The sequence below is a fragment of the Coturnix japonica genome, chromosome 1, assembly GCF_054131305.1.
Source record: "Coturnix japonica strain WE chromosome 1, WE-NBRP24, whole genome shotgun sequence".
Classification (NCBI taxonomy): domain Eukaryota; kingdom Metazoa; phylum Chordata; class Aves; order Galliformes; family Phasianidae; genus Coturnix; species Coturnix japonica.
Window position 1 is genome coordinate 78,012,868 of NC_140663.1, and position 21,825 is coordinate 78,034,692.

The 21,825-nt window shown below is 41.0% G+C and overlaps 1 protein-coding gene across 14 annotated transcripts; it reads left to right on the forward strand.

Moving 5' to 3' along the window:
- Window positions 1-1,423: 1,423 nt before the first annotated feature.
- On the forward strand, window positions 1,424-21,586 carry NXPE3 (neurexophilin and PC-esterase domain family member 3). 14 transcript variants are annotated; one of them, XM_015877311.3, is made up of 10 exons: window positions 1,424-1,547; window positions 2,783-2,857; window positions 3,819-3,961; window positions 5,821-5,874; window positions 6,243-6,440; window positions 11,283-12,043; window positions 12,947-13,020; window positions 13,640-13,705; window positions 16,870-17,076; window positions 18,493-21,586. In XM_015877311.3, exons 5-10 carry the CDS (start codon window positions 6,348-6,350, stop codon window positions 19,041-19,043), a joined length of 1,752 nt encoding a protein of 583 aa, XP_015732797.1. In that variant the 5' UTR covers window positions 1,424-1,547; window positions 2,783-2,857; window positions 3,819-3,961; window positions 5,821-5,874; window positions 6,243-6,347; the 3' UTR covers window positions 19,044-21,586. The 14 variants fall into 14 exon arrangements, with proteins under 14 accessions (XP_015732797.1, XP_015732787.1, XP_085402158.1 ...); XM_015877301.3 differs by having other exon boundaries at window positions 3,838-3,961; XM_015877341.3 differs by lacking the exon at window positions 1,424-1,547 and adding an exon at window positions 1,561-1,865.
- Window positions 21,587-21,825: the final 239 nt, after the last annotated feature.

Genomic DNA, 21,825 nt, shown 5'->3' on the forward strand with positions numbered 1-21,825 from the left:
GTAGTCAACACTGTAATGTGTGGAAAAGGAGAAGCAATGTCACATAATTCATTCTAAATAGCCCATGAGCAAGAAGTAAGCATTTATAATAGCTAAAATACTATGTTCATGGTAATGTTTCAGCTGCTCTGTGTGTTTTCAGCTTCTCTGTGAAGAAGTGAGTGTGCTACCTTTTCCTTAGGGGACACATAACTGAGCTTTTAACCAGCCATGTCCCACCCATGGCCCATCCCATTCTGCCCTGCAGCTGCTCGCTGCCCCACACCATCATGGCAGGGGCTCTGCCCCACTGAATGGCTCATTCCAGCCCTGGGCACACACCCATTGCTCACAACTACCACACAGCGCTGTGGGAGTGGCACTGTGTGAGCTGAAACAGGGATTTGAGGCATAGTGTGCTGGTGACTCAAGTACTGGCAGATAATGTTACCCATTTTGGTACACTGGCTGAACACAGCCCTGTGAACAGTGAAAATTACACAGCTGTGCTTTCTGTTGTGACACAGTGTTTCAAGAGTGCTGAAAAGTGTGCAGTAGCTAGCAGGTGAATGTAACCTGTATTTAAAGAAGCAGTAGCTAGCATGTGAATGTTTTGGACAGAGGTATTCCCCCATGTGCCCAGTGATTACAATGGCAAACCCAACTGCAGATGTCTTGTTGCCAGACTGAGTATGCTATGCAATTCTGATGCAGAGCATTATGCTCAGTGTTGTCCTTGTGTGTGTCCCCAGCTCCTGCCTTGAGCATGACTTATTGCCCAATTGCTCTGTGCTCTTCTGTTACCCATGTCCCTAGTGCAGCTCCTGCAGCTGGCCTACTACCTCCCCAGCTTCATCACAGAATCAGAGTTGTAGGGGTTGGAAGGGACCTCTAAAGATCACCTAGCCCATCTCCCCCATTAAAGTAAGTTCCCTACAGCAGATCACACAGGTAGGCATCCAGGCATGTCTTGCAATCTCCAGAGAAGGAGACTTCACAATCTGGGCAGCCTGTTTCAGCATTTCTTTGTATTGGAGATGCTCCAGGCCCCTCATCATCTTGCTTGCTCTCTGCTGGGCTCTCTCTAGGATATCTTTGCCTTTTTTGAACTGGAGAGCCTAGAAATGGACACAGTACTCCAGTTGTGGCCTCACCGGAGCAGAACAGAGGGGAAAGATCACCTTGCTCTTGTAGAACCTCATCAGGTTCCTCCCTGCCCAACTTTCCAGTCTGATCTTGCTGAATGGCAGCGCAGCCTTCTGGTGTGTCAGCCACTCCTTCCAGGTACCATCAGCACACTTGCAGAGGGTGGACCCCATCTCTTCATGCAGGTGGCTGATGAAGATACTTAACAAGACCAGACCCAGCACCGGTCCCCTCTCAGCGATGGCTGTGGGCGGCCCCGGCCGAGCGGCACGCACTGGCGGCGGGCGGGGCCGAGGGTGTCGGGCCCTGGAGGTGGTGCCATGGCAGCAGCGGAGCGGGCCGGCAGATGCACGACGTGCCGCCTCCGGGCTGGGGAAGAGGGAGCTGTCGTCTCCTGGCCCGGGGGAGCGACCGGCATCACGGTGAGTGGCCGGCGGGGGGAGCCGGGACCGCGGTTAGGCCTGCGGCGGCGGGGCTACGTGGGGAAGAGAAACTCCGGCAGAGGAAGCGGGGCCGGGTCGGTGTCGGGGCGCTGTAGCGGGGGAGAGCCCTGCAGCGCCCGCTGCCTCCCCCTTGTCGCTCGGTTTTTGTCTCAGCGTTGGCGGCTGAGGGAAGGAAGGCAGCCGCTTCCTGCAGGCGCGGGGCTGCTCGGCTCCGCCCGCGGCCTCCCGGGCTGCACCCGCTACTGGGCGGGCCGCTCCGAGCCGAGGGGAAGGTGTGCTGCGGGTCGGAGGAATGAGGTAAAAGAGAGCGTTTAAATAGCGGATTGACGGCTTGCACTGCGGGAGGCAGCGCCTCTTGCTTGCTCTCTTCTCCCACCCCCCTTCCCCTGAATGTGGTGGAGCGTTGGAGCCGTGATGTGGCAGAGCGTGTTTATCAGGTTGGAGGAGTTGCATTAAGCTGCAGTGAAGCGAGCTCCTGCCAATGCCTTGTGGTGACCTCTGAATGTCAGTGCTGTCAGCGCTGCTGTTTGGGGAGCGCCTGTCTTGTGCTGTGACTGCAGCAACTGGGCGCCTGGCATAGGAGAGACAGCACCACAGTTAGATCCATGTGTCTCAGGGATGTGCACCTCGGTTCTTTGAGGTGGCTGTGATGATATGAGGGAGCTGGGTTTGTTCAGCCTGGAGAAGAGAAGGTTGCGGGGTGACCTCATTGCAGCCTTTCAATACCTGAAGGGAACTTACTCCCAGGAGGGGAGTAAACTCTTCGAAAGGGCTGACAATAGCAGGACACGGGGAAATGGTTTTAAGTTGAAAGAGGGAAGATTTAGGTTGGATGTTAGGGGGAAGTTCTTCACTAGGAGAGTGGTGAGGCCCTGGAACAGGCTGCCCAGGGAGGCTGTGGATGCCCCGTCCTTGGAGGTGTTCAAGACCAGGTTGGACGGGGCCCTGGGCAACCTGATCTAGTTAATGTGTATGTTTGGAGGCCCTGCCAGGCAGGGGGGTTGGAACTAATGATCCTTGAGGTCCCTTCCAACCCGGGTCATGCTGTGATTCTGTGATATGTGCTTCAGCGGCTCTATTCACTCACAGGTATCTGGGCGTAGAGGTGGTAGTGATTTACAGGGTAAGAAAGGTAGGTCTGTAAATGGGCGTCAGACAACACGAAGGCTGGTTGTAAAAAGCGTCATTAATTTTGTGTGTTTATTTTTTTATAGCCTCGGACAAAGCGATGTATATAATAACTTGAAGTGGTGCAAAGCTGACAGGAGTAATACTTAATGAGCTGAAAAGTAAGTATAGGACTGAAGTGAAATACTTAATAAATAAAATCCCTGATTTGCTATAGGAAATATATATATATATATATATATATATTTTAAAAAATCTTAACTGCCTGTCTCATCTTGTTTACTTTTGGAAGCAAACCACCAGCATAAGAGACTTTGCTGGAAGAAAATACTGTGTATACGCACATGCTTTATGTTATTTATATATACACACACACATACATACATAAAAGGGGCCTGGAGCATTTCCCAAATGAGAAAAGGCTGGGAGACCTGTGACTGTTCGGTCTGGACAAGGGAAGGCAGAGGGGGTTTCATCACTCTTCATAAATATCTGAAGTGTAGGAGTTAAATGGTTGGATTCAGGTTCTTTGCAGAGCAGTGATAGGACAAGGGTCACTGAGCACTGTCTGGAGTATAGGTGTAGTGGAAAGGATAAGTCATTGCTCAATTAAACATGATTGACCAGAAAGGGTGGAGTCAGGATCCACCCCTTCCCAAATCTCATTTAAGAACTGGCTGTGGTGGTGAGGGTATCTTGTTGGAGATCCCTGTGTACCTGAGGCCTTCTGAAGGTAAGTAGCCTCTTTCCTTTATTTCTGTGCCCCTGGTTGTTGCATTTGAGCAAGCTCTTGCTTGTTGAAGCTTAGGACTTTGCTATTCTGCTGTCATTGCTGCACTTTCCATTGTGTTACAGCATTACAACAGGGCGTTGTATATAAATATGAGGAAAATCTTCACTGTCAGGGTGATGGACCACTAGCACAAACTGCCCAGAGAGGTGGTGGAGTTGCCTTCTCTGGAGGTATTCAAGACCTACCTGAGTGACCTGCTGAAGGGAATCTACTTTAGCAGATGGTTAGATTCAATGAGGTCGCTTCCTTCCTTTTTGGTATTGTATTATATACATGCATCTATGCATATAATATTACTTCATCTTCCTTTCCTCTTTATTTTTTCTAAGGATATTCTCTACCTTTTAGATGAATGGCTTCAGAGAACACTTCAAGGATAGAGGAAGAATTTAAAGCTTTTTGTCTTGCTGTGATGGCTTGTGTTATATAAAAGATGAGCTAGATCAGTTCTTCACAGATGACGAAGCTGGAAGTAAGTTGAGGCCTTTGCTAAAGAAAGCTCTAAAACATGCTATTCCTTGTTTTGGAGTGTGTGACTTTTACAGAAATGTAGTATTTTGAGCAAAATTTGTTTTCTAGCAAGAGAGCTATGTAATATGTATGAGAAGAGGATCTTCAGTGACAGGCTTGCCAAGCTGATGGAGAGAGATTTTTAAATTACAAGTAGCAGAGGAAGGGAGCCTCAATCTGCTGAAGAGTTACTTGTTCAGTACCGGGAAAGGGATCGGAGGTCTCTAGGAGTGCACCTGAAGAGCAGGACAGAGCAATTCCAGTAACTTCATGCAATAAAATGATTTTATTAGGGGCACAGATTGAGTACCTCTACACAAATGCTCACAATGCAGGAAAGAAACAAGAGAAACTGAAGGTTCGAAGTCTCTGGGCTGTGTGATTGGCATCAGTGAGACATGGTGAGGTACTCACTTGCCTGGAGTTGATAGCTACATGCTTTTTAGGGAAGGGAGGCAGGAGAGGAGATGGGGTAGACCTTTCAGTTAGGTCAGCCTTGTCTGCATGGATCTCGGCAGTAATGATGAAAGGCTTGAGTGTTTCTAGGTAGCAGTCTGGGAAAAAGCCAGTAAGGCTGATATTAAAGTGGGATTCTGTTACCCAACCAGAACAAAGAGGTAGGTAAACTGTTCTGTGCGCAGTAAGAAGTCTAGCTCTATCTAGTCTTCCTTCTCATGGGGAACTACTGCTTCCCAGATGTCTTCTGGAAATAAAATACAGCAGAGAGAAAACAGTCCAGGAAATTTGTGGAGGATAGCTTAAAAGCCTATCTGGTGTATTATCCAAACTTAATACTTTATATTAACAGAGAGCTATTCCATTAAGTCTGCTTTTCTTGTTGCATTTGGTCAGTTTTATGCTTTTATTTTAATGGATGTTTTGCTCTTTTGATGCTTGTTTGTCAGTCAGAGATATATTCTCTGTAATTCTCTGCAAAGCAACTGCAGTTATAATCCATATAATCCTTATAAAGCAATTCCATATACAGTCTATTTTGAGACTGTCCTGGTTATCCAGTAGTATATTTCAGGATTCTAGTCTATGCTCATCTAGTGAAAGATTTAATTAGGTAATTGTGATATTCAATGTATTATTATATTTAAGTTTTTATGTACAAGGTGTACTTCACACTGTCTGAATAAATGCTGTAGCTTTTCATCTAAACTATAGGAAGTTGTGTGCAGTTTATCTAATCGTTTGATGTTGCAGTTGGTAGGTGTTTGTATGAGTAATGCTGTGTTGAGAATATTGCATTTGAAGGAACTGCGTTCTTTTGACTGCCTCTGCTTGCCATCTGTTGTGTTTCCAAGTTCAGAGCTTCTCCTTCTGTAAGGAGAAACCCATTTAACTTGCGAAATCACAACCTTGAAATTATCCTGTTCAGAAAGAAGAAAGGCTAAAGTTCAACCTGAGAAAGCATTAAGTTGTGAGAACAGTTTATCAACAGTTGTTAAGTATGTGGTTACGGTTATGTATCACAGTTGTTTATCATTTATCAAGCAGTATTGAGGAAACGTTATATTTCTCAAAAGTTAAGCTTTATAAAAGTATGGCTATTACGTATTGTATTTCATAAAAACAATCTTGCATTCTTCAAGAAGGTTTTTTTTTTTTAATTATTAAATCTATGTGAAAATATATAAAAGGAATGATAAAAATCAGAGAGGATGTAGTCCAATATCTGGAAGGATTCTGAAGTTTTTTGCTCTGTTTTAATGTATCCAGCACTGTTATACATCTCTTCTTGAACTGCTAGATGTTACAGCTGTTTGCTTCTGTCCCTCAGCCTTCTGCTTGACATACCTTTTATCTTACTTACAGAGAATTGCTTCAGACCTCAGTCCTCGATAACAACTTGTTGGAGTCACCAATCAGGTAAATGTGGGGAAGCCTAAAACCACAATATCCTGCTAAAATTCTTGAGCTTACAATGGCTGGATGGTGACAGTGTGGCCTAGTAGATAAGTAGAGTGGTTGTTTTCTTAGTTGCCAGAAGGAAATCTCATGTTCTTCTTTTTATTTCTCTCTGTCAAATACAGGTGAAGTTGCTTTTATATTATTTTTAGTCTTGATATACACATTAGAATTATAGATGTTCAGATTGCCACAAAAATCTGACTAGCACTATAGACTTATCAAGTCTGTTGAACCAGTTGTTGTAGTGAAGAGTTTATATGCTTTCTGAGTTCAACTTGAAGTAATTTTCTGGGGGCTTTATATATTTCTTGTGAATGCATTTGTAGGAGTGAAGTGGAAGTGTGCACTACTGAGACGAAATGACCTTCGTGTTTGTGATGAATGGAAATCATGGCAGCATCTAACATGGGAGGAAAAGACATGAGTGGACAATGTGGCGTGATTCATTCAGATTGCAAATCTTCTGCCTTCTTATGGCAGTACTGGCTGTTGTGGTGCTGGTCCATAACTTTTTTCAGGTAGAGGTAAGTGGAGATGGTATGGGTGGTTGGAATCATGGAAAAAATCAGAGCAGAAAGTGTGTATGGAGGTCTTCAACAATCAAAGGGCTAACTCTAAAGTTACTTCGGATTGCTCACTATGTTCTGAGTTGAATTTTGATGCCCTTCAGCAAGGACACATTCTACAGCCTGTCTGGGCAGCCTTCCATTGCGGTACGTAGAGAAGAACATTACTGTTATGTGCATGTGTAAGTTGCCTCTTGTCCTTTTACTGTATGGTTCTGACTTCAATTTCTAACTCCCCTTTGGCTAGTAAAAGAAACCCCAAACCTAGTTTAATCCCTTCTTGGTTTTCTCCAGACTTTTGAAAATCTGCTTCTTTTAGTGTCTTCTGGTATGTCCCATATTCCAAACCCTTAGTCATCTTAGGGGTTCTCAGCTGATCTCTTCAGCTTAACTGTGGGAGTAGGTGTACAAAAACCAGGTATAGTGCTTTAGATATGGCTTTACCATGGCTGAGCTGAGGGGGAATTAGCACTAACCTCAGTTCACTGGGTATGTTTTTGTTAGCACATTGCAGCAAAACAGCGAGTTTTCACCTGATCAGTTTGCTATCTACCAGAATCCCTAATTCTGTTTCTGCAGGTGGACTTTATGCTGTTGATCACAACAGCAGATCAGTTAGTCAGTTTTCATTCCAGAGTAATTTGCATTTATGTAATCTGTACTTCATCAGTTTGTCTATGAAAATATTATGGGACTCTTACTGAAGTAGAGCTAAATAACATCAGTGAGAATCCATTGCAGGGAGTCTTGGGGGCTGACCCTTCCCTTTGGCTGCCTGCTTGCCCAGACTTTCCATTGTAGCATTTTGACAGGTGAGCAAATGCGTACCTAACAGTAAATCCCGATTGTTTTTCATGTATGTTAGCTGATAAATGTGTTACATGTTTAAGTTGCATTATCCCACTTACAAAGTCTTTCACTTCCTGGCTAATGATGCCCAAGTAAAGCGATCCCTTCTTAATGCCTAAAAAGACATTGTTGGCTTGAAGGAGATTCAGATTAGGGCGAGGAGGATGTCTGAGGTATAAAGTAACATGTAGCATAGGAAAAATAACAAACAAACAAATGTTCATTGCCTGTTCCACTGCAAATGGAGACATGAAATTGAGAACTGCAGGTGCCAGATTCAGAGCAAATGGTGCAAAACAGTAAAAGTCCTTGTAGTAAGACTGAGTAGCTGCTTGGAAACATTCAAAAGTCAGGGCAAATGATAGAATCACCAAGGTTGGAAAAGACCTTTAAGATCATGTTGTCCAACTGTCCATCTCTCACCAGCAGACAAAAAGAACAAATGAATTTTGTGACAAAGCTGATATATATATATATATATATATATATATATATATATATATATATATATCAGCTTTGTCACAAAATATATATATATAACACCACCACAAATATATATATTGTGGTGGTGTTGCTGCTAAATTGCAGATCCTTGCAAAAGAAAACTGAGTCATCTCATCGAGTTTATTGCTGGAACAGTTGTGTGTCAGGTGGTGGCTTTTTAGAGCTGGCTTTGACATTTGGATTTATTTAGCACATACTCAGTGCTCTGAGACAGTAAAGACAGAGCTGATCCCGTGCTTGTTGTAGGTGGATATGAGGGCTAAAGTATTTGGAGTGTAAAATGGCTGCAAATAAGGTGACTGGTCATTCAGTAGTTGGTATTAGGTCTCAAATGTTATTTGCTGTATGAATTAAGTTCAAGTTCACTCTGTTGGGTCAACTTGAACTACTTTTTTACTCCCATGCTTGTTGTTTGGGAAGCTTCTGTGATGTTTCCTGTCCTAATGTAGGAATGTAAACAGTTTGGTGTAGTATTATCTGGAGCAGTTGTCATAAATCTAACAGTTACAACTCATGGATCATATTGGACTTTGAAATATAGTTGAAGATCCACCTTTTCAGCAGCAGCTGAAATATTCAGCCTATTTTGTTTATCAACCATCTGTATTGTTGAATATTAACTGAGAACGAGTGTTTGCTGCAGATCTAACGAAGCCACCAGTAATCCTTCTAGAACGTCACAGCTTTCATTTGAAAGGCATCTCTAAAGATCATCTGTTCTTACTCCTTTGCTATGGGCAGGGACGTATCTTTGAGAGTGTGATTGTCTCTCTGGGGTTGTAATGTTTACATTACACTGTATTTTCACTTAGTTGGTAACAAGAATGCTAGAAGCTGAAAATACAGCTGCCATTTTATTTGCTTATGGCATAGCTGTCATGTGTCAGGAAAAGCTCACGGACTCTTTTGTGCTTAATTCATGCGTAATCCATTCTGTCCTGCCTGTTTTACTTGGTAGACATCCACTAAATTACTTTGTGATCACATCCAGGTTCTGGTTATTTTTAGAAAGGAGCAAATAAACAAGTGCTAGGAACTGCATGCACAATCAAGGCATTTTATGTGGAGTATATGTGGAAATAAAGCAGGACAAGTGTTATTTAATATGGAGATTACATTGGAAACTAAAATAATCTGTTTTAAGATCTAGGGAGGGGATTCCTGAAAAGTGTTTCAAAACTATTATTTTCTTGCCTGTTATGAGAAACTAGATTTTTCTTTTTTCTTTTTGTTTTTCACTGCTCATTATAGAGCCCGCTGTTCTGCATGGTAGGCTACTGAATGGACTAGATACTGGGAAGAGCTGTAGACCCCTAGACCCCAGGAAAAGGTCTGGATAGGGAACTTATCTATCAATTCAAAGGGCAAGGCTTGTCTATTTGTAGGGATAGGGGAATTTGAATTCTTGTTTGGAAATGAGCCAGGGAACCTCTTCAGAAAGGAAGATGGTTTGGAAATTCCAATTAAGGATCTTCCGTGTATGAATTGACTCTGAAGCTTTTAACTTGAAGAGCTAATCTCTGTAATGTTTTTTCCTGTGATTACCATTTGTGTTGTAGCATACTTTCACCCCTATTGTTATAATTTTGCAATAATATATGGTCTTATCTGGGCTTGGAAGTAGTCTGTGAAGATGAGCGAGGCTGTTTCAGGAAAAGGCTGTGGATTGTTTTGTTTCTTCACCTTCTCCTTGAAGGTTGATTGAGAAAGTATTTGTGGTGTGGTCAATTCTGCTTCATCATAACCTGGGGTTGAGGTGACAGCTCTTCTCTGGGAACTTAGCTGCATGCAGGTGAAGTGCTTTGGCTTGGCACTGTGCTAAAAAGGCAGCTTAGTTATACTGTTTCAGAAATATTGAGCTATAGCTATATTTTCAACTTTGTTTTGTGACCTTGAATTGGCTTAGTGTTCTTCCTGCCCTGTTCCGCTGAATCATATAGATATTTCCTTGGAGGTACTTCAGGAAAGCTAGCTACCTCATAGCCATCATCTGCACGAGTGAATCTCTTACAGAAGGAGTAGGTTAAAACAGTGATAAGTCTGTTCTTAAGGCTTTCTTAGGTAGTTCGTTTCTGCCCTTCATTTGTAAGGATGTCTATGCTTTTTATCTTTTTTTTTTTTTTCCCCCCATCTAACCCCCCTGGCCCATATCCTCTTGATGAATCAAGTTAAAAGAAGAAACTTTCCCATGAGGATCTCCACTGAATTTGAGAGTTTTACAAACACCCCTATTCTCCCCCACATTCCTCCTTAGGAAGATTCTTAAATGCTTTTGCATACTTACCAGCGTGTTGGATATGTTCAAGTATATAACTAACTTAAAAAAAGAAAAATCTCACCATGCAGTGTTTTTTTGTGTCATGCATACATATGAGCAGAAGAAAGGAAGTAGCGAAGGCATCCAAAAGAAGAAACTTGGCTTAATTTAACAATGTATATGGGCAAGATTTAAGGTTGAACTGTGCTTGAGATTCATTCTCAGCTTTGCCTGAAGTTTACTGGATTAGGAAATAGTAATGTGTAGAGATATGTTCACATTTTACCTGATCCAATGGAAAACAGAGATAAGTCTGAATTACCCTTAATGGGCTTTGCAGAAATATGATTTCATATTTTATAGTCAACATGGATACCAAACAGAAAATTGTGATATAGAACAGATATATCTTAATGTGCTCATTATCCTCTCATTTTAAGCTGATCAAAACCAACTTCTAACAGTGGCCTTCAAAGCCTGTAAGCTTCTATTTCTTGTGAGGTTTTCCTTTTTTTAGGAAAGAAAGAAATATAAACAAAGTTATTTTTATTTAATTTGAATACATTAATATACTACATAAAGTGGGGGAGCGACTTAGTATGTATGCCAGGTAATACATGTGTCAAGGTTCTTTCACCCTGTAAGTGCTACACAGCAACAACTAAACCATTGATGTGTTATCAACACTTCTTCCATGACACATCCAAAACACAGCTCTATTTAAGCTGCTGTGTAGAAAATTACCTCCATCCCAGCCAAAATCAGCACAGTGCTCTGACCAGAATCTAATTAACATAAGAATATGAAATATTAGGTACTTTTCTGTTTAATTGTATGACTTTCTGTATTTTTTTAATATTGTTGATACAGAATATGCTAATAACCAAAATGTTACCACAGAAAATACTAAGCATGCCTTACATAAAAGTCTCTTTGCCAGGGCAGGATAAAGTAGCCAACTGGGTAATTGCAGATTGTACAACTGCTTCTTTAGACATCTCAGAGTCAAGAGAATCAATTTGTATGTTCTATTAAAGTTGCTTCATTTGGTCAGTGTAAAATGGCTGCTTCAAAGCTGTGCAGAGCAAACTCCCAATTGGATTGTTCCCTAAAACAGTATCTGTTTTTCATCGTGTTTCATTTAATTGCACATTTTCTTGTACTCATTTTTATTTTTTTTCCCCCTCTAGCACCTGGATGACTACACAGTTTCAGGATCAAATTGGATAACAGAGAGCAATGACCAGACTTCTCTATCACAGACAACTAAATCTACCAGGAAGCCTTACTGCGGTTATGAGCAGCAGACTTTGTCCAAAAGAGAACGAGCAGAACAGGAATCACTGCTTGCTGCACTACAATGGCCAAAACCCCCTGATGACAAAATTGCTTTTTTACAAAGCACTGATCCGGTACACAGTGACTTTGTGATTGTGAAGCCCAGCAAGTTCTTCGAGGTGGGTGACCAGTTAGAGGTGGTTGTTCGCGTGAGGGATTTCCAAGGCAAACCCAAGCAATATGGTGGAGACTATCTACAGGCACGAATCCACTCTCCTCTGCTGAAAGCTGGAGCAATAGGAAGGATTGTAGATTGCCATAACGGCCTTTACAAAGTCTTTTTCACATTACTTTGGCCAGGAGAGGTGGAAGTATCTGTGACTCTTGTCCATCCAAGTGAAGCGGTCCAAGTCCTCCTGCGTTTACGAGAAGAAAGGCCTGACAGAGTTTATTTTAAAAGTTCATTCAAGTCTGGGAGGTATTCAGAAACTACTGAGTGCAATGTGTGCTTGCCTGGAGATCTTCCAGTCTGTAACTTCACAGATCTCTACAGTGGTGAGCCATGGTTCTGTTACAAGCCACGGAAACTGTCCTGTGCCAGCCGAATCAGCCATGCCAAGGGTGGATATCAAAAAGGCCTTCTGACGCATGAAGAAAGCCTCTTTTTCCAAAGGTATGTATGTCATTGACTTTATATATACTCAGTCTTTTTTTTTTTTTTTTTTTTTTTTAATATGTATTTGGTTTTTAAGAAAAACTTTAGGATGAAGGGGAAGAAAATACTCAACAGCTTGCATCAAGCACCTATTCCTGAAGACTTACACCTACTCTAAGGGTGGGAATCTCTTATATGAACCAGTGGGGTTCAGTCACAGAGCCCTACTGGGTTTATTCAGCTGTCCACAAACAAGCTCTTCTGAGGACTTTTTGTATGTAGGAGGTGTGGGCTTTGCCTCCATATTGAGCAAACTGCTCAGATGTTGCTGAAGATCTCTGAGACCGGTTGGATATTGATTGATACTTCTGTCACCACTGGCAGCATAGCAAAGAGATAAAGTTGCAGGTGGTGATAGTGCTGAACTGCTAGAGATCTTATGTGTACCATGAACCAGGATGTAGCATTACAGAGGCTGAAAGCAACAGCCACCTCCACTTGAGGTAAGCAGTTACTGAGATGGGACAAAGTTGGAAGAGTTGATGCAGCAACATGTCCTCTCAAGTTTGCCTCATGTCAGAGGTCCATACAACCCAAGCTGGGAACCTCCGATCTTTGTTGTTAATTCCCCAAAGCATATAACAGACTCCTCATAACCTGATGGTTTTATCTAGGCTTGCACGAGTAAGCATATGCACAGGATTTGAGTCCTTGTGCTCTTAAATCTTGAATTCTGTCTGAAAACAGTGATAGTGGTCTTAAGGAAGTTGAATAATCTGTTCAGCTATATGGAGTCAACCTAAGGAAAAAGATTCTTATTGTGAGCTTTGTGTTCTTACATGAAGTGGGTTACAAAACTCGATCTGTAGGGCTGTAAAACTTGAAGGTAACATCACATAACTATTTTAATTTTTGTTCAAGTGGTGTGAACATCAAAATGCCGATACTCTCCAGCGGACCTGACTCGGTGATTGTAAAGCCCAAGGCATTTACAGGTATAGTGAATTTTATTAAATTCTTCTTTTTATTTCATATTTTAATAAAAAGAGCAAGAAGATCAGGTACTAAAGAGTTTGTTAGTTTTCATAACATGGAGTAGAAATAGTCTTAAGTCTATTTTGTGTTGAAGATGGAAGCTTTTGAGTGTTACTAAGGACTAACAGCAAGCTTATCTAAAAAGATATGTAAATGGAACTTCTAGGGGAAAAAAAATGGTATTTTCTTCAAATGTTTACTTAGAGATATAAAATGTCTGAAGTTAACTGCTTAGCAAATGAGTTAATCTAGCAAAACTACCTGTGAGGTGGTTTTCAAGTTCCATACACTTATTTTTCTGAGAAGTATATGTAATAGGTATGTATAATCAATAAGTAAAGAGAGGCTAAACAGATGTTGAGTTAAGAAAGATTATTGTGATGGAAAGATAATCTATAATAAATGGAAATGCTCACCAACATTGAAGGCTCACAATAAACTCCACAGAGAAGCAGTCTCCAGAGAAAAAGATCCTGCCTTAGTGGTGGTCAGCCCTTAGATGGGATCTAGGAGAGGTAGAACCAGGCTTCATCCCTTCCGATAGCACAGCTGAATTACCTTTCACCTGTGCTCCTGCAGCTGACTCATTGCTTGCCTCAGGTGGTCAGTCAGAGCTTCAGGATGTGATCAAGTTTCCCACACAAGGTATCAGATAACTTGCATTTCATTATTAGCATCACTTGTGTTACCATGTCATAATCTAAGGTTGTGGACTAGAACCTAATTTTTCTGTATCGTGTCTAAGCACAGAAAAAACAGTCTGTGTTAAGTTAAACTGAAACATTAATTCAAATTCACCTGCATGCTTTTAATACCTCTAAGTACACTGCATAAAAATATGATAGAGAATTACTTCTTAATTGAGATCTCTCCATTTTTTTTTTTTTTAATAAGCTGTAGGAGATATTAAAGATAGAGTTCCTGACCCGAGCAATTAAATCATAAAAGAAAGCAGCCTACGGTGCTGCTGCTTTTTAGTTCTGCCATTCTCTGTATTTAAAAATAAAAAGATGCTATCGGGCCAGCAGCAATTTTTCCCCCTTCTGTCTCCAGACCCCTTAGATGTGATGTCTTCTGTTGTTTAATTTTTAAAATATTTTCTTGTGGAAACTGTTTGAGATTTGATGATATCACCATTTTTGCAGGAGATAGATGATCAAAGTGTGTTTTTATTTCCTGAGGTTTAATGATAAGTTGGAAAGGGTTGATAGGAGTGGCACAGTTTCCTCAGGGAAATTCCTTCTAACAGGAACCAGTCTCTGAACAAGTAAATCTAATACTCTGGAATAGAGATGATGGATGTATGATTTAGGATTAATGCCTGCTTACATTCCTTGTTTTGTTGTCTTTGGTTTTGTGCATTCCTTTCTTTGGGAGATAAATGTAGATAAAGTTTATTTTTGAAATTTCATTTTTTTTCTGAACTATAAGCTTCTATTTCTATTCTTGGTTTGTAACTGTTCAGATTGGAGCTTTTACCTTCTTCCTTAAAATCCAGAAGTAATGACTCTTTGAATTCTGGAGCAAAACAAGTATGCTGTTGTACATAGGCTTGAAAAGTTGGTGTTAGGTTTACTGTGAGTTCAATACTTATTCTCATGTCTCACTTCATGTATGCACAAGGGCTGCTCTGAGAGTAATACCTCCCATTTCATTATGTTGGCCCATGATGTCAGAGGCAGATGTTGGTGGGATGGCAGTAGAGGCTGAATCTTCCCACCAACATTCCATTACGTGTTGTTGCTGTGTGACAGATGGCAGCAGAGAGGCAGTCTGACAGAATGGCATCTGATATGGGAGTGCAGATGAAGCAAAGCTGTGTCACTGAATTCTTCCATGTGGAAAAAAATGGCACCCACTGACTTCCATTGGTGCTTGCAGAACATTTCTAGAGACCAAACAGTGGATGTGGATGCAGGGAGGCTGTGTGGGTGATGTATTACAGCAGGAGTGGGGCACTTCATCTGGTATAGAGCTTTATGAGTGTGGCATGCATATTTATTAACCACTGGCAAAAATGCATAGCTAATGGTAATGACCATGCTGAAAAATAGTGTTTTGTAGCTGTATCTGTTGTAGTTTCCATGGGAATAAATAGGTATTACTTTCAGAGCATCCTATTTATATGCCTAATCTAATAATCAATTTAAAAGGTTTAGTGTAAAGATTCAAACTCTTAAAAAAAACCAAAAAACTTAAAAAACAAAAGAAAAGATGTGAATTCACATGAGTTTGTCTTTAGTTACATGACCACATGGTGGCCTTTTCTCTTCCTTTGTAGGAGTCCTATTCAATATGATTTAGATTAATCTGCATTGTTAGTTGATTGCTTTTTTTTCCCCCCCTCTTCATTCATTGGCCCTGTTGCCTTATTTGCTACATATTATTTAAGAACTTATCCAAACATAAGAGGTTATAATGGATTTTTCTATGGTTCTCAAGATTATAGACTTCACATTCTGTGAACGTTCCTGTAAAGTCTAAGGGGGCTAAAATCTATTGATGTAAGTCACAGAACATTGTATAGGAATAATGAGACATGACTATTGGGGGTGGGTGTTTAAAGATGCCTGTCGAGTCTGTTGGAATCTGTGAGTCTTTGGGGAGTTTAGCTGCTGCTGTGTTATAATGAAATATCTAACAGAGGATGTTTCTGAGCACTAGCACTCCACTTCCTCTACTTTTTCATAGTTAGAATGGGCCCTGGCGGGGTTTTGGCCATGAGTGGGTGTTCAGTCCCAAACAGCTGCAAGCTATGACAGGGCAGGGACCTGTAGTCTCCATGCCATGGTGGGTATAAGTGTTTTTTAATAGGTGGTCATGGTTCTTCTGGTGCCAAAGAGCAGCTCTGTGCTTGCTTAGTTCGCTGCCACTGACAGCTTCTCTATTCAGTCTGTGACTATGGGTTTCTTTGCAAAATGGGCTGTGAGTCAGCCCATTTCCAGGCCTTTAAGCATTAGAACAGATACGTGGTAAAAGAGGAACCTGTACTTAATGACCTCATGAAAGTTCAATGTGCTAGTATCACACTGGGCGCTATGAGAAATAAAGCAATGTTTGACTGATGTAACCTTGAGATTGCAGCTTATCTTCCTGTACTCACTGGCCCTAGCTTTCAACATACCATCCAACTTTCTGCCAGACAAAGAGGAGTCCAAAGGATCAGAGCGTCCCTGGTGTCCTCAAATTACTCCTCAGGGGGCAACCTATTACAACATCTGTGGTAGGGCCTGTATCAGCATCAGCGTGCTGGTTGTTCAGTAGATGGATTTACATTAAGCGAATACAGGCGGTATGAAGTTGTTTCTTGCATGTTGTCACCTTAGTGCTGGTGTCCGCTGCTGCAGTGGGAGGTGCTGCTCCTGTAGAGCGCAACGGCTGCCATCCCTTCCTGTTGGCAGACTCACCGCTAGAGGGGGGAGCTGTACTTTGGTGATTGCAGATGCTTGTTGGCAGGGGAGCCATAGCGAGGCCTTCTTTATCATCATCAGATACAGTTTAACTTAGAAGTACTTCAAAATAAGTTAAAAAGTAGTTAAGTTTAAAATAAGTTTTTTTCTCCTCAAAAAACTTCAAAGCTGCAAGTGGTCATGTGTAGTAGGTTCTGATGCAGAAATAGTGGGGAAAATATTTGGGCTTACAGACTTGAGATGAGCTTTTTAGTGTATGTTGTACATTCAGCTGCTTCACTTTAGAATGTATATATGTCCATTAAAGTGATAGGAGGTGTGTTTCTTATATGTTAATTTCAGAGATGTTGCTTTGTTTTTTTCTAATTTTTTTGTTTGTTTGTTTGTTTTTTCTTCCAGATTCCAGCAATATGGACAGAGCTGAAGATCCCACAGTTTTCCCTTCTGGTTATTACTATGAAGACCTTTGGAGGCCAAGAACACACTGGATTTATCATTTTAACAAGTCAGACGACATAAGCAAGTGCTTGCAAGGAAAAGTAATCCACTTGTTTGGAGACTCTACAATGAGGCAGTGGTTTGAGTATCTGACTGCAACTGTTCCAGGTTGTTATTATTTTTCTTTTAAATTGATTTTTACCTTGAAGATGTTGGCGATTCTTTGTTTTTCTCATCTCAGATACAGAGTTGATCTTACTAAATAGTAATGTCAAAAGAAAAGGGAGAGGAAAAGCAAAACATCATCACAAGTGCTGATAGAAAGGCAATCATTTAAATGCTTGAGAAAACTTTAGAATCTTTTAGGCTTTAGGAGAAAAAGGGCCTCAAATTGTTCATCTACCCAGTTGTCATTATAAAATGTTTCACTAATTAAGAACATTGTTGCTACTGTGAGTTATTATGTGGCCACGAGGGGGCATACCGAAATCGTGGAGGATTGCATGGGTGAGGCTTTGCTGGTAATAGTTTGGAATGAAGTAGCAAAATGACTTGATGAAGCAGATGACTACTGGTAATTTGGTCTTCAGCTCCTTCCGTTTTCCTTATTTCAACTTTTCCTTAAATAACAGAATTTCAGTAGCCAGTTTGGTATCCTTCCTTCATCCCAGCTCTAAGGCAGTTCAGTAGTGTGGAAATGGAGGCTGAGACTCCTTCATGTTAACCAATTAAAATAAAATAACCAATGAAGAGGCCTATTAGTAAAATAAGAGATCTATTTGGAGAATTTGTTTTGTTTTTCTACCAGAGAAAAAAAATAGTTTTGGAAACTTGGAAAAAGTACTAACATTTATGATCTTCTGAAGGTAAACTGTGCTCTTTTGCCGTGCTCATAAACTCCATTTTGAAATATGTAGCCAATATGCCTGTGGAGCTGTTGGATAGAGAAACAGGACACAAAGGTAATTAGAAGGCTGGTACTCTTCTCCTGTGAAGAAAGATGGAGGGAGCTGGGTTTGTTCAGTATGGGGAGGAGAAGACTGCAGCAGGAGATGTCATTGTGGCCTGCCAGTACTTAAGTGGCGCTTATAAGCAGAAGCGAGACCAAATTTGTACACAGGCAGATAGTGATAGTATAAGGGAGAATGGTTTTAAACAGGAAGAGAGAAGACTTAGCTTAGATATTAGGAGGAAATTTTTTACTTGAAGGGCCTGCAATACTGTGGTATTTGTGTGTGAATTAACCTATTTGTGTATTTGCGGTGAGGCACGGACACAGGCTGCCCAGAGGGAATGCTGATGCCTCATCCTGATAGGTGTTCAAGGCCAGGTTAGGTAGGGCCCTGGGCAGCCTGATCTAGTGGGTAGCAACTATGCCAACAGCAAGAAGGTTGAAGTTTGATGGTCTTCAAGGTCCCTCCCAACCTAGGCTATTCTATGATAATGCTTATCTTTTGTTTCACTTTAGGATTCTTAGAACTGCGTTCATGTTCGCTGCTACTGTTGCCCTATGATCCTATTGTCCTGTTGAATAGTTTTGTGTCTTTTTCTGTCTTTAACTAATGTGTGCTTTTGGGTTTTCAGATCTGGTGGAATTTAATCTGGGGAGTCCTAAGAATGTGGGCCCTTTTATGTCTGTGGATCTGAAGCACAATATCCTACTGAAATTCCGCTGTCACGGACCACCCATTCGCTTTACCACAGTCTTTACAAGTGAACTGCGCTACATTGCTAACGAACTGAATGGCATTGTTGGGGGGAGAAACACTGTGATAGCCATAACTATATGGTCCCACTTCAGCACTTTCCCTGTGGAAGTGTATATCAGGAGGCTGAGGAACATTCGGAGGGCAGTTATTCAACTGCTGGACCGCAGCCCCAAGACTTTAATTGTCATCAGAACTGCAAACGTTCAGGAGCTTGGGCCAGAAGTGAGCCTCTTTAACAGTGACTGGTATTCCCTTCAGCTTGATTCTGTCATGAGGAAAATGTTCTCAGGAATTGCTGTGCACTTTGTGGATGCTTGGGAGATGTCTCTGGCTCATTACTTGCCACATAACTTGCACCCAAAAGAAGTAATTGTTAGGAATCAAATAGACACATTTCTATCTTATGTGTGCCCTCTGCAAATTTAGTACACGTAGGCATTCCTGTGTCATGTTTTGCTGCAGCTGAGTTAAAGTTGGTCTTTGCCAGAGCTACTAAGTTTATGATGGTTGGTGTGGGAGAACTCTGTTTATCATGTCTGCATTCAGTATAAGCAGGTTGGCCATAATTCTAGTAGCTATAAGGGATAGTGGAGAAGAGTTAACTTTTCAGGCCATATCTTCCTATGAGGTTGATTCCTTAGGATCTTATTTATCTCAGATTATTAGCAAGCACCTTAAAATGACAAGATTCAATAGGGAATTATGTGGGTTATTAGCTTTACTAGTCATCTGCACTGTATATTTAGTCCATATAGCATGGAATCTGCTCAGAACTGGGGAAAATTTAGTGAAAGAATTATCTGGGAGCAGTCTTTCTCCCAAACTCTCTCTCTCTCAACTCAGAGTTGAAGGAGCAATCCCTGTAGTTCTATGAGGGTCAGAGAAGCACAATGCCTATTCTTTTTTCAAAGTCTTAACCAGGAATGTTAAGTGTGTGTCCTAAAGCTGCTACTATCACTCAAGGAAGCTTAATCACAATGTCTATAGTATTAAGTCATCAAGAGTTGGCTAAAATTTAGTTAAGCACACTAGTTAGGCACTCTTGGTATTTACAGATAGCTGCTTAATAATGCAAATGGCCAGTAATTTGAGTTTCCTATACTACTGAATCTCTTCTGAGTTTTGATACTGTCATCTTCTTGATTTATCTGTTACCAAGCAGTGTGTGTATGTTGACTGCAGTGAAGGCACTGTCTCAGGCAATTTGTGCATGTTAAAACTGTAAGCTTGCCTGCTTGAGGCATTTCCTAATGAAATCATTTTACTTGCCATTGTTAGATAAACATGTTCCATTATGCTCTTGCAAAGCTGGGCTTCTGTCATGAACTTTTATACATACATAAAGTGTTGTGTCAGAAGCCAAGTTACTTGAATACACTTAAAAACAATCTGTGTACAGGTAGTAGAAGTCTGGCATAAGCTAGCATCAAGGCTGTGTGCTGATGTCCTCCTTTCCTTCTGTATTGTGCAGTTTTATTACTTACACTGGCAACAGTGAAGCTGTTGAATGAAGAAAAGACAGAAAAATAATAAATCCTGCCCCCAAACCAAACACACACAGGACTGCCCTTCATACAGGTGTTTGGTAACTGCTGTTTTGCCAGTGTGGAAACAGGTGGCTCTTGGGCCTCCTGGAACTGTTTTAAATGCTGCTAGTTTGATTGAACCTGCCTATAGTTTTAATAAGTAACACTGAACACTGATCCCCCTCAAGCCAAAGTTGGTCTTTACCAATGGCTGTACTGAGAAACGTGTCATGACACACGTAGTACATTTCTTCTGAAGAAGTGCATAATGCTTAAAGAGAATATGAGTCAATTATTTGTGAGCGAACTGAGGAGGTAAAAATTGAACAGACGGGCAGGTCACAGAGCGCAGTAACTGAAATGTCAATTGTATCAGAAGTGTTTTGCTCTCTGCCATGTTGATTGCCATGTATGGGGAGATTGTGCTCTTGTTGCTGGAAACTAAAGGGATCTTATGCTGCTAGCTGCAGGAAAACTGCTTTAAGTGCTTTTAGCATGTAAAAGTCAACATCATCCCTCAATAAGCTTAAACAAATTGAGAAAATGTAAAAATCTCTGTAGGAGCTGCATACAGCCAAATAGCATTTAATCTTACCTTTTCAGATCACAAGTCAGGATGTCCAGTTTGCCAGTTGCTACTGACAACTGCCTCCCTTAGTGTCTGTGGCATATATTAGCTTTAGGTAAGTGTTTCTTACTTGAATATATTAATAGTGATTCATCCTCTGCTAGTAAGACCACACCAGTTCAGTCCTGGGAAGGTAAACCACCACAATGCAGAATGACTTTTCATCTTCTCTAGGTGCATTTTTAAAACGGGTAGAGTATAAAGCTTTCATCCTGAATAAGAAATCTATTCAAATAACATTAATGAGAATAAGGCTTCGAACTTTTACTTTGAAGGAAACCACTTAATTTGTGGACTGTTTGGTTTTTCTCAAAATGCCATATCGTGTGTGAAAGCATTGTGCCGGCACGTTTCTTCTCTGAATGTTCTACTGTTCACTATTGCTCTTCAACTGTTAGCCATCAAAAACAGAGAGGAAGAAAGCTTGAATGTTATGACAATCGGAAGCAAGAGAACTGGATTGTTATTAGCAAAGATGTTGAATCACCTCCTGATAGAACCTCTGCCTTCCAGATTACTTTTTTTAAAAAATTTTTTTAATATGTGGATCATGAACTTGAGGAAAATTGCCTGTTAATGTGGGTTGAGAACTGATGGTTTATTTCTTTGTACTCTGAAATAGACAGGGAGAAGAAAGGGAGATATTGAGGAATTACTGATGTTGAAAGATGAAGACTGCAGGCAGAACGCTTTTGTCATTCGGTTTGACTGTAAGCTTATTTTCGTCTCTATTCTCCTTTTGCTACCTGTTTCACCAGTTGTGTATGTACTGTATATAGTAACATAATCAGAAGCAATAAAATATTTTTAAATCACTTTCTTTAAACCTTTAAGCTTCTAAATGGATTTTAATGAGGACTTAAGAGGTTGGTTATTTTTCAAGTTACTTAATATGAAGTGGAACTCGAAAGGAGTTTTGCAGTTGTCAGTGGAGAGTCTTCATTTACATGTAGAAATTTCTTTCATGAGGTTTTTCAAAGCTGTTTTTCTTTCCATTCCCTTCAGTTAAAGGGAAGAAAATGTGCTATTTTGGATATTTTTGTTCCCAACCCTG

Excerpts from the sequence above, each read along its gene's own strand:
- NXPE3 (XM_015877311.3), top strand. The coding sequence starts at position 6,348 with ATGTGGCGTGATTCATTCAGATTGCAAATCTTCTGCCTTCTTATGGCA. Across the intron at positions 6,441-11,282 it reads ATAACTTTTTTCAGGTAGAG|CACCTGGATGACTACACAGT; the intron begins GTAAGTGGAGAT and ends TTCCCCCTCTAG. Across the intron at positions 12,044-12,946 it reads GAAAGCCTCTTTTTCCAAAG|TGGTGTGAACATCAAAATGC; the intron begins GTATGTATGTCA and ends TTTTTGTTCAAG.